We start from the raw sequence: 15,508 nt of genomic DNA on the forward strand, positions 1-15,508 counted from the left end.
TCTTCCACCTCGACTGTATCTTCTGTTATAGTTTACCTCTTCCTCCTCGACTGTCTCTTCTGTTATAGTTTACCTCTTCCTCCTCGACTGTCTCTTCAGTTATAGTTTACCTCTTCCTCCTCGACTGTCTCTTCAGTTGTAGTTTACCTCTTCCTTCTCGACTGTCTCTTCAGTTTTAGTTTATCTATTCCCCTTCGACTGTTTCTTCAGTTTTAGTTTACCTGTTCTTCCTCGACTGTCTCTTCTGTTATAGTTTACCTCTTCCTCCTCGACTGTCTCTTCAGTTATAGTTTACCTCTTCCTTCTCGACTGTCTCTTCAGTTTTAGTTGACCTTTCTCCTCGACTGTCTCTTCAGTTATAGTTTACCTGTTCCTCCTCGACTGTCTCTTCAGTTTTAGTTTACCTCTTCCACCTCGACTGTCTCTTCTGTTATAGTTTACCTCTTCCTCCTCGACTGTCTCTTCAGTTATAGTTTACCTCTTCCTCCTCGACTGTCTCTTCAGTTATAGTTTCCGTCTTCGTCCTCGACTGTCTCTTCAGTTTTAGTTTATCTATTCCCCTTCGACTGTTTCTTCAGTTTTAGTTTACCTCTTCCACCTCGACTGTATCTTCTGTTATAGTTTACCTCTTCCTCCTCGACTGTCTCTTCAGTTATAGTTTACCTCTTCCTCCTCGACTGTCTCTTCAGTTATAGTTTCCGTCTTCGTCCTCGACTGTCTCTTCAGTTTTAGTTTATCTATTCCCCTTCGACTGTCTCTTCAGTTTTAGTTTACATCTTCGTCCTCGACTGTCTCTTCAGTTATAATTGACCTGTTCTTCCTCGACTGTCTCTTCAGTTTTAGTTGACCCGTTCCTCCTCGACTGTCTCTTCAGTTTTAGTTGACCTGTTTCTCCTTGACTGTCTCTTCAGTTTTAGTTTATCTATTCCCCTCGACTGTCTCTTCAGTTATAGTTGACCTCTTCGTCCTCGACTGTCTCTTCAGTTTCAGTTTACCTCTTCCTCCTCGACTGTCTCTTCAGTTTTAGTTTATCTATTCCCCTTCGACTGTTTCTTCAGTTTTAGTTTACCTGTTCTTCCTCGACAGTCTTTTCAGTTTTAGATTACCTGTTCCTCCTCGACTGTCTCTTCTGTTATAGTTTACCTCTTCCTCCTCGACTGTCTCTTCAGTTATAGTTTACCTCTTCCTCCTCGACTGTCTCTTCAGTTGTAGTTTACCTCTTCCTTCTCGACTGTCTCTTCAGTTTTAGTTTATCTATTCCCCTTCGACTGTTTCTTCAGTTTTAGTTTACCTGTTCTTCCTCGACTGTCTCTTCAATTTCAGTTTACCTCTTCCACCTCGACTGTCTCTTCTGTTATAGTTTACCTCTTCCTCCTCGACTGTCTCTTCAGTGATAGTTTACCTCTTCCCACTCGACTGTCTCTTCAGTTGTAGTTTACCTCTTCCTTCTTGACTGTCTCTTCAGTTATAGTTTCCATCTTCGTCCTCGACTGTCTCTTCAGTTTTAGTTTACCCGTTCCTCCTCGACTGTCTCTTCAGTTATAGTTTACCTCTTCCTCCTCGACTGTCTCTTCAGTTTTAGTTGACCTGTTTCTCCTCGACTGTCTCTTTAGTTATAGTTTACCCGTTTCTCCTCGACTGTCTCTTCAGTTATAGTTTACCTCTTCCTCCTCGACTGTCTCTTCTGTTATAGTTTACCTCTTCCTCCTCGACTGTCTCTTCAGTGATAGTTTACCTCTTCCCACTCGACTGTCTCTTCAGTTGTAGTTTACCTCTTCCTTCTTGACTGTCTCTTCAGTTATAGTTTCCATCTTCGTCCTCGACTGTCTCTTCAGTTTTAGTTTACCCGTTCCTCCTCGACTGTCTCTTCAGTTATAGTTTACCTCTTCCTCCTCGACTGTCTCTTCAGTTTTAGTTTACATCTTCGTCCTCGACTGTCTCTTCAGTTATAGTTTACCTGTTCTTCCTCGACTGTCTCTTCAGTTTTAGTTGACCTCTTCCTCCTCGACTGTCTCTTCAGTTTTAGTTGACCTGTTTCTCCTTGACTGTCTCTTCAGTTTTAGTTTATCTATTCCCCTCGACTGTCTCTTCAGTTATAGTTGACCTCTTCGTCCTCGACTGTCTCTTCAGTTTCAGTTTACCTCTTCCTCCTCGACTGTCTCTTCAGTATTAGTTTATCTATTCCCCTTCGACTGTTTCTTCAGTTTTAGTTTACCTGTTCTTCCTCGACAGTCTTTTCAGTTTTAGATTACCTGTTCCTCCTCGACTGTCTCTTCTGTTATAGTTTACCTCTTCCTCCTCGACTGTCTCTTCAGTTATAGTTTACCTCTTCCTCCTCGACTGTCTCTTCAGTTGTAGTTTACCTCTTCCTTCTCGACTGTCTCTTCAGTTTTAGTTTATCTATTCCCCTTCGACTGTTTCTTCAGTTTTAGTTTACCTGTTCTTCCTCGACTGTCTCTTCTGTTATAGTTTACCTCTTCCTCCTCGACTGTCTCTTCAGTTATAGTTTACCTCTTCCTTCTCGACTGTCTCTTCAGTTTTAGTTGACCTTTCTCCTCGACTGTCTCTTCAGTTATAGTTTACCTGTTCCTCCTCGACTGTCTCTTCAGTTTTAGTTTACCTCTTCCACCTCGACTGTCTCTTCTGTTATAGTTTACCTCTTCCTCCTCGACTGTCTCTTCAGTTATAGTTTACCTCTTCCTCCTCGACTGTCTCTTCAGTTATAGTTTCCGTCTTCGTCCTCGACTGTCTCTTCAGTTTTAGTTTATCTATTCCCCTTCGACTGTTTCTTCAGTTTTAGTTTACCTCTTCCACCTCGACTGTATCTTCTGTTATAGTTTACCTCTTCCTCCTCGACTGTCTCTTCAGTTATAGTTTACCTCTTCCTCCTCGACTGTCTCTTCAGTTATAGTTTCCGTCTTCGTCCTCGACTGTCTCTTCAGTTTTAGTTTATCTATTCCCCTTCGACTGTCTCTTCAGTTTTAGTTTACATCTTCATCCTCGACTGTCTCTTCAGTTATAATTGACCTGTTCTTCCTCGACTGTCTCTTCAGTTTTAGTTGACCCGTTCCTCCTCGACTGTCTCTTCAGTTTTAGTTGACCTGTTTCTCCTTGACTGTCTCTTCAGTTTTAGTTTATCTATTCCCCTCGACTGTCTCTTCAGTTATAGTTTACCTCTTCCTCCTCGACTGTCTCTTCAGTTTTAGTTTATCTATTCCCCTTCGACTGTTTCTTCAGTTTTAGTTTACCTGTTCTTCCTCGACAGTCTTTTCAGTTTTAGATTACCTGTTCCTCCTCGACTGTCTCTTCTGTTATAGTTTACCTCTTCCTCCTCGACTGTCTCTTCAGTTATAGTTTACCTCTTCCTCCTCGACTGTCTCTTCAGTTGTAGTTTACCTCTTCCTTCTCGACTGTCTCTTCAGTTTTAGTTTATCTATTCCCCTTCGACTGTTTCTTCAGTTTTAGTTTACCTGTTCTTCCTCGACTGTCTCTTCAATTTCAGTTTACCTCTTCCACCTCGACTGTCTCTTCTGTTATAGTTTACCTCTTCCTCCTCGACTGTCTCTTCAGTGATAGTTTACCTCTTCCCACTCGACTGTCTCTTCAGTTGTAGTTTACCTCTTCCTTCTTGACTGTCTCTTCAGTTATAGTTGACCTCTTCGTCCTCGACTGTCTCTTCAGTTTCAGTTTACCTCTTCCTTCTCGACTGTCTCTTCAGTTTTAGTTTATCTATTCCCCTTCGACTGTTTCTTCAGTTTTAGTTTACCTGTTCTTCCTCGACAGTCTTTTCAGTTTTAGATTACCTGTTCCTCCTCGACTGTCTCTTCTGTTATAGTTTACCTCTTCCTCCTCGACTGTCTCTTCAGTTATAGTTTACCTCTTCCTCCTCGACTGTCTCTTCAGTTGTAGTTTACCTCTTCCTTCTCGACTGTCTCTTCAGTTTTAGTTTATCTATTCCCCTTCGACTGTTTCTTCAGTTTTAGTTTACCTGTTCTTCCTCGACTGTCTCTTCAATTTCAGTTTACCTCTTCCACCTCGACTGTCTCTTCTGTTATAGTTTACCTCTTCCTCCTCGACTGTCTCTTCAGTTATAGTTTACCTCTTCCTCCTCGACTGTCTCTTCAGTTATAGTTTCCGTCTTCGTCCTCGACTGTCTCTTCAGTTTTAGTTTATCTATTGCCCTTCGACTGTTTCTTCAGTTTTAGTTTACATCTTCGTCCTCGACTGTCTCTTCAGTTATAATTGACCTGTTCTTCCTCGACTGTCTCTTCAGTTTTAGTTGACCCGTTCCTCCTCGACTGTCTCTTCAGTTGTAGTTTTCCTATTCCTTCTCGACTGTCTCTTCAGTTTTAGTTTATCTATTCCCCTTCGACTGTTTCTTCAGTTTTAGTTTACCTGTTCTTCCTCGACAGTCTTTTCAGTTTTAGATTACCTGTTCCTCCTCGACTGTCTCTTCTGTTATAGTTTACCTCTTCCTCCTCGACTGTCTCTTCAGTTATAGTTTACCTCTTCCTCCTCGACTGTCTCTTCAGTTGTAGTTTACCTCTTCCTTCTCGACTGTCTCTTCAGTTTTAGTTTATCTATTCCCCTTCGACTGTTTCTTCAGTTTTAGTTTACCTGTTCTTCCTCGACAGTCTTTTCAGTTTTAGATTACCTGTTCCTCCTCGACTGTCTCTTCTGTTATAGTTTACCTCTTCCTCCTCGACTGTCTCTTCAGTTATAGTTTACCTCTTCCTCCTCGACTGTCTCTTCAGTTGTAGTTTACCTCTTCCTTCTCGACTGTCTCTTCAGTTTTAGTTTATCTATTCCCCTTCGACTGTTTCTTCAGTTTTAGTTTACCTGTTCTTCCTCGACTGTCTCTTCAATTTCAGTTTACCTCTTCCACCTCGACTGTCTCTTCTGTTATAGTTTACCTCTTCCTCCTCGACTGTCTCTTCAGTGATAGTTTACCTCTTCCCACTCGACTGTCTCTTCAGTTGTAGTTTACCTCTTCCTTCTCGACTGTCTCTTCAGTTATAGTTTCCATCTTCGTCCTCGACTGTCTCTTCAGTTTTAGTTTACCCGTTCCTCCTCGACTGTCTCTTCAGTTATAGTTTACCTCTTCCTCCTCGACTGTCTCTTCAGTTTTAGTTGACCTGTTTCTCCTCGACTGTCTCTTTAGTTATAGTTTACCCGTTTCTCCTCGACTGTCTCTTCAGTTATAGTTTACCTCTTCCTCCTCGACTGTCTCTTCTGTTATAGTTTACCTCTTCCTCCTCGACTGTCTCTTCAGTGATAGTTTACCTCTTCCCACTCGACTGTCTCTTCAGTTGTAGTTTACCTCTTCCTTCTTGACTGTCTCTTCAGTTATAGTTTCCATCTTCGTCCTCGACTGTCTCTTCAGTTTTAGTTTACCCGTTCCTCCTCGACTGTCTCTTCAGTTATAGTTTACCTCTTCCTCCTCGACTGTCTCTTCAGTTTTAGTTGACCTGTTTCTCCTCGACTGTCTCTTTAGTTATAGTTTACCCGTTTCTCCTCGACTGTCTCTTCAGTTATAGTTTACCTCTTCCTCCTCGACTGTCTCTTCAGTTTTAGTTGACCTGTTTCTCCTCGACTGTCTCTTCAGTGATAGTTTACCTCTTCCCACTCGACTGTCTCTTCAGTTGTAGTTTACCTCTTCCTTCTTGACTGTCTCTTCAGTTATAGTTTCCATCTCCGTCCTCGACTGTCTCTTCAGTTTTAGTTTACCCGTTCCTCCTCGACTGTCTCTTCAGTTATAGTTTACCTCTTCCTCCTCGACTGTCTCTTCAGTTTTAGTTGACCTGTTTCTCCTCGACTGTCTCTTTAGTTATAGTTTACCCGTTTCTCCTCGACTGTCTCTTCAGTTATAGTTTACCTCTTCCTCCTCGACTGTCTCTTCAGTTTTAGTTGACCTGTTTCTCCTTGACTGTCTCTTCAGTTTTAGTTTATCTATTCCCCTCGACTGTCTCTTCAGTTATAGTTGACCTCTTCGTCCTCGACTGTCTCTTCAGTTTCAGTTTACCTCTTCCTCCTCGACTGTCTCTTCAGTATTAGTTTATCTATTCCCCTTCGACTGTTTCTTCAGTTTTAGTTTACCTGTTCTTCCTCGACAGTCTTTTCAGTTTTAGATTACCTGTTCCTCCTCGACTGTCTCTTCTGTTATAGTTTACCTCTTCCTCCTCGACTGTCTCTTCAGTTTTAGTTTACCTCTTCCACCTCGACTGTCTCTTCTGTTATAGTTTACCTCTTCCTCCTCGACTGTCTCTTCAGTTTTAGTTTACCTCTTCCTCCTCGACTGTCTCTTCAGTTATAGTTTCCGTCTTCGTCTCGACTGTCTCTTCAGTTTTAGTTTATCTATTCCCCTTCGACTGTCTCTTCAGTTTTAGTTTACTTCACTGTCTCTTCAGTTATAATTTACCTGTTCTTCCTCGACTGTCTCTTCAGTTTTAGTTTACCCTTCCTCCTCGACTGTCTCTTCAGTTTTAGTTGACCTGTTTCTCCTTGACTGTCTCTTCAGTTTTAGTTTATCTATTCCCCTCGACTGTCTCTTCAGTTATAGTTGACCTCTTCGTCCTCGACTGTCTCTTCAGTTTCAGTTTACCTCTTCCTCCTCGACTGTCTCTTCAGTTTTAGTTTATCTATTCCCCTTCGACTGTTTCTTCAGTTTTAGTTTACCTGTTCTTCCTCGACTGTCTCTTCTGTTATAGTTTACCTCTTCCTCCTCGACTGTCTCTTCAGTTATAGTTTACCTCTTCCTTCTCGACTGTCTCTTCAGTTTTAGTTGACCTTTCTCCTCGACTGTCTCTTCAGTTATAGTTTACCTGTTCCTCCTCGACTGTCTCTTCAGTTTTAGTTTACCTCTTCCACCTCGACTGTCTCTTCTGTTATAGTTTACCTCTTCCTCCTCGACTGTCTCTTCAGTTATAGTTTACCTCTTCCTCCTCGACTGTCTCTTCAGTTATAGTTTCCGTCTTCGTCCTCGACTGTCTCTTCAGTTTTAGTTTATCTATTCCCCTTCGACTGTCTCTTCAGTTTTAGTTTACATCTTCGTCCTCGACTGTCTCTTCAGTTATAATTTACCTGTTCTTCCTCGACTGTCTCTTCAGTTTTAGTTGACCCAGTCCTCCTCGACTGTCTCTTCAGTTTTAGTTGACCTGTTTCTCCTTGACTGTCTCTTCAGTTTTAGTTTATCTATTCCCCTCGACTGTCTCTTCAGTTATAGTTGACCTCTTCGTCCTCGACTGTCTCTTCAGTTTCAGTTTACCTCTTCCTCCTCGACTGTCTCTTCAGTTTTAGTTTATCTATTCCCCTTCGACTGTTTCTTCAGTTTTAGTTTACCTGTTCTTCCTCGACTGTCTCTTCTGTTATAGTTTACCTCTTCCTCCTCGACTGTGTCTTCAGTTGTAGTTTACCTCTTCCTTCTCGACTGTCTCTTCAGTTTTAGTTTATCTATTCCCCTCGACTGTCTCTTCAGTTTTAGTTTATCTATTCCCCTTCGACTGTTTCTTCAGTTTTAGTTTACCTGTTCTTCCTCGACTGTCTTTTCAGTTTTAGATTACCTGTTCCTCCTCGACTGTCTCTTCAGTTTTAGTTTACCTCTTCCTCCTCGACTGTCTCTTCAGTTATCGTTGACCTGTTCACTACAACCACAATAACATCTGCTAAACACATACATGTGACCAATAAAATATGATTTGATTTGATTTGAAAGCACTGTGTATGGTAGGACCTTGGTGTAGCCGGAGGACAGCTGGTTTCCGTCCTCCTCTGGGTACATTGCTTTATATACTAAACCTAGGAGGCTAATGGTTCTCAACCACTTCCATCGACTTAGACAGTAATTATGACAACATCCAGAGGACGTTCTCAAACCTATCAGAGGTCTTGCAGCATGAACTAACATGTTGTCCACCCAATTACAGGATCATTAATTAATCTAGTACTAAGCATAAGCTACAGCTATCTAGCACTGCAGTGCATATAATGTGTTGAGTAGATGACTTAAAGAAAGAAAAATACAATAGTTAAACAATTTTGAACAAATTGATTTCTTGAAGAAGAAGCAAGAGAGAGAGAGAGAGCTAGCTATATTTCGTTGTGTATATTTTTTCACTTTCTCTAAGCTAGTGAATGCAGCTAGCCTACTCATCTAGCCTACTCAAACACCCAGCTCAAACAGAGAAGTATGCTATGTTAGCTAGCTGGCTATGGCTAACCAACATGGGAACTCTTCCAAGTCAAGGTAAGCTTTTGGTTTTATTAATTTATTGCCACCAGGGCCCTCGGTGCTAAACTGCTTTCTGACTGTACACTGTACTGCATGATTGTAGCAGGTTTACCAACGTGTCAGTTCTAGTAGCTATATTGACTATGACGTTAGCTAATAATGGTGACAATGATGTAGGCTGTGTGTAGCGGTGAGTGGTTATGATATGAAGGTTTGGCTTGGAATGGTTTTTTCATCTGATCATAGACAGCTGATGTGTTGTGCACTGAAGTCCAAAAGTGAAGGGAAAAGGTTAGAGGAGGAGAGCATGAAGATGCGAGAAGGAATTATTGCATGCAACAATCAAAGTGATCATGCTGCTTGTATGTTGCTGCTATGAAAGTGAACTGTGTTTGCGTGTGATCAGGGGTGTATTCATTCCACCAATTCTGTTGAAAAACTTTCTTAAACAAATGCAAACAGGGATAAACATGGCTGCATTTGTATAGGGAAAATTTGAGTATCATGTCGTAGCCAATTTTATTTGATTTATTTAATCCTTATTTTACCAATTAAGTTGACTGAGAACACATTCTTATTTACAGCAACGACCTGGGGAATAGTTACAGGGGAGAGAAAGGGGGGTGAATGAATCAATTGGAGGCTGGGTATGATTAGGTGACCATGATGGTATGAAGGCCAGATTGGGAATTTAGCCACGATACCGGGTTTAACACCCCTACTCTTACTATAAGTGCCATGGGATCTTTAGTGACCACAGAGAGTCAGGTCATCCGTTTATGTCCCATCCAAAAGATGGCACCCTACACAGGGCAGTGTCCCCAATATTTTTTTTTAGACTAGAGGAAAGAGTGCCTCCTACTCGCTCTCCAACACCACTTCAAGCAGCATCTGGTCTCCGATCCAGGGACCGACCAGGATCAATCCTACTTACCTTCAGAGGCAAGCCAGCAGTGGGATGCAGGGTGGTAATCCTGCTGGCTAAAACCTCCTAATGTTACATTAAGCTGGATGAATGGAATAAGAATGACCAATATATAAATAAGGCCATGCTCATTCAAAAAATAATTTTTCCTCCCTCATTTTGTATAGCCACTGATAGAGTTATTGGAACAACTGTATCCTTACTTAGTGTTGCTTAGCTCCGACCCCTTAGCCTGTGCTGTGAGCAGTGGGCCAACGTGAAGGTAACAGAGACACAAAGAGATGTGTGTCCAAGGTGGACCAGGAACTCTCCCAGGGGTTAATACATCACAGGTAGGAAGGCAACATCTCCTGGGCTCAGCACCCTGGTCGGGCATGAGGGGACAGGGAGACAGAGGAGGGAGGGAGAGGCATAGGAGAGAGACAGACAGAGAGGGAGAAGAGAGAGAAATAGAGAGAGATATAAGAGAGTAGCCTTCTCCATTGGAAGACGGGGATAGTAAAAACTTTAAAAAAGTAACTTCCTGCAGCTAGAATGAATTATTTTCAGGTCAGGCCTCTCAACACAGAAAGCAGAATCTATCCCACCTCTTTTAGTCTGACTAATGTAGTCTTTAGAACTCTGTCCAAGTTTACCATCACTTCATTTTACTGTCACCATTACTGCTCTCCTCACCCTCTTCTACCAACTCTCTGGTAACACTTTGGTATTGATCTGTCAGTGTTAAGTGGTTCAGTGGTTAATGGCTGCTCTTTTCCTTCCACTGCATTTCTGGCCCTTAATCCAAACCCTGTTGTATTATTAGAGTATCAGTAAGAATCATTATCTACGTGGTAGGAATAACATATTTCTAGGACCTACAAGTCTCATCAGAATGCATTGCCTGTAGATAGAGAATTAATATGCACACACCATCCTTTGTCAGGGCAAAACCAATAAGGCCCCTCTTGCAAAATAATCATATTTTTGCAAAGGGCAATTGGAGATAAAAATGTATGGACAAAACGAAAGGTTGATGTTTAATTAATAGAGTCTTGTCCATGTCAGGATTACTTCAGGGACCCTAGGGGCAAAACATGTCTTTTTAATTAATTCACTTGATTACTCTCAATGAAATCTTGAGGGGAACGCACACCCCATTACCAAGTTGGTCTGCCTGCCTGTTTCCCTGATAGTATTTGCTGAACCAGACAGTGCAGAGGATAAAACAAAAGATTCCTGACTCATAAATGAACCAGTGATGTCATTGTCATGTGTCAAATTGTCTGTTAATATCAAGTCGTCCATTTGAGGATTGCCTTGGTAACGTTGCGTTAATAGTCGTTGACAGGTATTTTCTGTCTCGTTCTTTTTTTCACGTCCATGATAGTAAACAGTTGCTTGATAGTTTACAGGGAAAAGATTCATTAGCATTGTAAAGGAAAAAACTGTGTTGGACATGCTTGATGACGAACACAAACCCATGATTGGAGTCTGGGACTTGTAATCTTTTGACAGTGTACCAGTCCATTAAACCCTGTTGGGTTGAACAGACTATTTCTAAATAAAATATAGGCTTTAAAGATGTTTTTTTTAAACTAAAGTTCATACCTGCAGCTGTGGATATGAAAAGAAGTGTGAGGAAGGATCAGTGTCAGTTATTCTTGTAATATTTGCTTTTCAAAATATTTCAGGGGGGGAACATTCAACTGTCACAATGTTTTCCCCTTTCATGAAAAGGCCAAATGAGCTCCATCTCTCTCTTGTTGTGCTGCATTGAGGTGGTCTGGCCCTAGCCTGCTTGTTTTTCACTGTTTATTTGTCTTGTTTTTGTCAGTTCTGTTTAGTTTGTCTGTGCTGGGCTCTGTGCTGGGCTGGTTGGTTTGTTGGTTTGTTAGTTCTGTGCTGGGCTGGGTTGGGTTTGTTGGTTTGTTAGTTCTGTGCTGGGCTGGGTTGGGTTTGTTGGTTTGTTAGTTCTGTGCTGGGCTGGGTTGGGTTTGTTGGTTTGTTAGTTCTGTGCTGGGCTGGGTTGGGTTTGTTGGTTTGTTAGTTCTGTGCTGGGCTGGGTTGGGTTTGTTGGTTTGTTAGTTCTGTGCTGGGCTGGGTTGGGTTTGTTGGTTTGTTTTCTGTGCTGGGCTGGGTTGGGTTTGTTGGTTTGTTGTTCTGTGCTGGGCTGGGTTGGGTTTGTTGGTTTGTTAGTTCTGTACTGGGCTGGGTTGGGTTTGTTGGTTTGTTAGTTCTGTGCTGGGCTGGGTTGGGAATTGTTAGTTCTGTGCTGGGCTGGGTTGGGTTTGTTGGTTTGTTAGTTCTGTGCTGGGCTGGGTTGGGTTTGTTGGTTTGTTAGTTCTGTGCTGGGCTGGGTTGGGTTTGTTGGTTTGTTTGCCTGCAGCTTGCTTGACAGCTAAGCTCCGATGGGAATAGACTGGCCTTGGTGTCCCCGGCTCTAAATATACCCATTCCCACCTAACTCTCAACTCAACTCATATAAAGTCAGTTCAGTGTTTTGGAAATGCCCACGGGCTGTGAGAAACTTTGTGCCGAGCTACGATTCATCACGTGGTGTAGACCCTTCAGTGGGATCCTAGTATATCACTGCAAAATGACGCATGACAAATGGCCCCTTCACCATTTTGGTAATTAATGTAATGGGAATGATAAAAGGAACACATTCAGATTGGGGAGGAACGTTTGAGAAAGACACAATGATCAAGTGCGTTATGCAAAAAAATATATGAATTGTCTCTAGAAGTGGACTTATAACCTAGAATTGTAAAAAATAATTTATATTTTGCATAGTGCTTGCAAATGTTACAAATACTTTTAGTTTATTTTAGGTTCTCTGTCTATTATAGAATGAAGTTACCTGTTTTGAAATTGGAAGAAGAAAATGATTCAAGCCAGAATTTCAGCCCTTCATTTTGACCAACACAACAACCAGTTGTATTCACTACAACAGGAGTTGACATAAACTGTAGAACGTATTTGACAAAATCATGTTGGGATTGAAACTGTTACCTTACTGCAATGCAACTAGCTGGCAGTGTGACAACTGTGCCACAACAGCATGGTCAGAATAAATGTCTGGTCAAAAATGTTTGGTAATAATGAGATTATAGTCTTCTTCTACCATTCTTATCCTGTCGTCAATATTGTGGGAATCGGATGGTTTGAAATTGATGTTATGTTCTTTTTTCTTTTTTGACTAAAATTACACATCAGTGAGATTTAGTTTTTGTTGTTGTTTTTTACTAACCAGTCTAAATTACTGACATTCATGAATGTTATTTTTTATTACTGCACTGGTTGTGCTGCATGTGATGCGTTACTGTCATAGTCATGATTGATCTGCAAAGTAGCTAAAATGCATAATTCAACTTAATGCTAAGCAAACTTGCTAGCTACTTCAGTGGATGTTGAACACATTTTTACCTGCAAATGAAAACATTTCTAGCGGCAAATGTGTTAAATTATAGCCATGGTATGAAAGGGATAGTCAACTTGGGGCTCTATGCGTTCTCTGGAAAATAACAATACTCTGTGAAAGGTCAGTTCCACTCCGCTAGCGCTTCATGGAACACACCTTCCACGTCGTTCATTATTTTTCAAAGAACACATAGCCCCTTGTTGACTATCCCTTTCTTATTGCGCTCACTAGAGTGGAGATCAGCTCAGATAACAGTACGATTTGTAAATCAACATAACAGCCGGGGTAGTGAGCAGTGCACAGTACTCTGCTCCAGGTGTGTGTATGTGTCTCACATATCTCTCTATCTCTCTCTCAGCCCGAGTGTGTGACAACGAGCTCCTGCGCTGCCAGAACGGCGGTGTGTGTCTGAACAACCTGCGGTGCCAGTGTACCGCAGCATTCACGGGCCTGCTGTGTGAGAAGCCCCGCTGTGAGTCGGAGCTGGGGGGCTGTGGTGGGCCCGACTCGGGCCAAGCCGCCCTCTCGTCTACACCACTCTCCACCTTGCTGCTGCTCCTGCTGGGCTCGACGCTGCTCAGAGAGGCCTCCTACAGGCCCGCCCTGCTCTGAGAACCAGAGGCCTACATGGTCTACACTGAACTGTTGGAGCAAACTACCCAATTACCAACATCTCTACAACAACAACAACCAGAACTACAACGACCATGAGCTTAGTCTACTATACTGTACTGTACTAGCTGTCCACCAGACACAGCAAGGACACACGCTGTCTATAAGGGAATGTGCCAGAATGAAAGCAAAACTTTAATTTGAGTAAAAGAATAAAAGTATATATAGAAATGAGAGTTTAAAAAAATGAAATCAATAAAGAAAAATAAATACCAGATATTTAAAAAGAGTTTAACTTGAGCATTTGCTTCATAAAACGTCAAACAAGTCAAACAACAGACACCAGTGACCTAAGCCATACCAGAGACTTTTCCCCCTAACTGTCAAAAGGAGGGACTGGAGATGACAGACACTTTGTTCACTTCCTCTCTTATCGCCACGGCAACGGCAGCTGCGACCAATAAGCGACAGCAAGCTCTAGCTAGCAAGGCCAGCAGCTGCTAGCTGCCCCTGTCTTAGGGTGCTTTGGGGTTTGGTGCTGGCTGGAATGAACTGCTTCTGGGCTGAACTGACTGACTGACGAAGAACTCCATAGAACTGTCCCTACCGCTGCTGAAGGGTGGACAGACAGGCTGTTTGAAAAATAAAACCTAAATAGAGAAATTGAGGCAGAGGGAAAATAAAAAAGGAAATGTAAGCAGTCTTTGCTGTCTGTGCATTGTGGATATAAGGAAATCCATCCGGATTTTGATCCGGAGATCAAAAATCTTGCCCACCTCTCTCTCTCAGTCTGTCTGTCTCTCTCTCTCTCTCTCTCTTGCTTTCTCTCTCTCTTATTCTCATCTCTCTGTCGCCCTCTCTCTTTCACTTTGTCTCGCTATCTTTCTGTTGGGCTCCCGAGTGGCGCAGCGGTCTAAAGCACTGCATCTTAGCGCTAGAGGCATCACTACAGACACCAGGCTGTATCACAACAGGCCGTGATTGGGAGTCCCAAAGGGCGGCTCACAATTGGCCCAGCGTCATCTGGGTTTGGCCGGTGTAGGCCGTCATTGTAAATAAGAATCTGTTCTTAACTGACTTGCCTAGTTAAATAAATACAATTGTCTCTCGCTCTCTCTTTTTCCTTTTCTATTCTTTCTCTATCTCCCTCTCTCTCTATTTCTCTCTCTCTATTTCTCTCTCTCTCTCTCTCTCTCTCTCTCTCTCTCTCTCTCTCTCTCTCTCTCTCTCTCTCTCTCTCTCTCTCTGTCTGTCTCCCACTCCATCCTTCTCTATATCTCTCTCCCTATATTCCTCACCTGTCCCCTCCCATCAGTCCCACCCAGCCCCTCTGTCCACTGACCTGTGCTTTTGTGAACGTTACTCTGTAACCCTTGTCGGTTGAAAGATTTTTTTGTCCGGTGTTAGTGACGCACATGTGTAATAGCCCCATATCCAAAAGATAGCCAGACTACCTGTGTACTTATTTGACCTGTAGACATCTGCATTACCTGAGACCTTGGTCAAAGAGCTTAGTGTTCACTTGAGCTGACAAAGTGCTTAGAGAATCATCAGTGTATTTACAATTTATTTTCTTGACAGAGCAAAAAATACATGTAATAATTATTTTGTACTATTTGCCGAACAGTGTTAAAATGCAACTTGTTACTCCAGATGAAAAATTAAAAAGCAGAAGACATGTTTTGGACTTGTTCAGCTTTTGTTTTTGTTATTGTTTTTCTTTCACTGGTTTATTTTTCTCTCTTGGTTGCACAGTTTGAGTTTCCTCAGTATTGGCAACGTGCTGGCATCAAAGAATATCGGTTAACATCTAAAGTATACTATAGTGTCATAAGATCCCACAAAAGGACATTCTAAATGTTTTCCTGTCGCTTTAACACTGGACAAATTTAAGTGAATAAAAGTTTAAGAAATAAGTTGAGACAACTGTGTTGATCATTGCTTGTTCCTCAGTTGAAAATTCAACAGTGAACAAGCTGCAATAATCATTTAAAAAATGTGTATGTACTTTAAGGACACAAACAGTAGTAAATAGTTTTTCCAAGCACAAAGATAAACTGATGTGAAGACCTTTAAATACCTTGGGAAAGGCTAATAATGGAGAATGCTATAAGCCCCAGTGAAATTTGAATGCTATTTATCTTGAATTCAATCCGGTAAAGATTTGTTTCAGTGAAATGCATTGTGGGGGAGGGAGGGTGAATTAAATATTAACAGCTATCGACGACTACCTGAGAGCCTGTGTTCAAAGTTTATAAAGTGGGTCTTGTCAGATACTAGACAGTTCATCCATAACCTGGAAAATCCAAACCCCACCTCCTGCTGAGGATCTCTTTCTTTC

The 15,508-nt window shown here is 42.0% G+C and overlaps 1 protein-coding gene across 11 annotated transcripts in view; it reads left to right on the plus strand.

Annotated features, from left to right (window-relative positions):
- The window catches only part of ntng1a (netrin g1a), a 290,272-nt gene extending 276,215 nt beyond the window's left edge, over positions 1–14,057 (plus strand). For all 11 annotated transcript variants that reach the window (XM_046292522.1, XM_046292524.1, XM_046292525.1 and 8 more), the window contains one exon: positions 12,914–14,057. In XM_046292522.1, coding sequence (XP_046148478.1) covers positions 12,914–13,167 — 254 coding nt within the window. In that variant the 3' untranslated portion in view covers positions 13,168–14,057. The remainder of the gene's footprint in view (positions 1–12,913) is intronic.
- Positions 14,058–15,508: the final 1,451 nt, after the last annotated feature.

The sequence above is a fragment of the Oncorhynchus gorbuscha genome, linkage group LG12 (genome assembly GCF_021184085.1).
Source record: "Oncorhynchus gorbuscha isolate QuinsamMale2020 ecotype Even-year linkage group LG12, OgorEven_v1.0, whole genome shotgun sequence".
In the NCBI taxonomy this organism is placed as follows: Eukaryota; Metazoa; Chordata; class Actinopteri; order Salmoniformes; family Salmonidae; genus Oncorhynchus; species Oncorhynchus gorbuscha.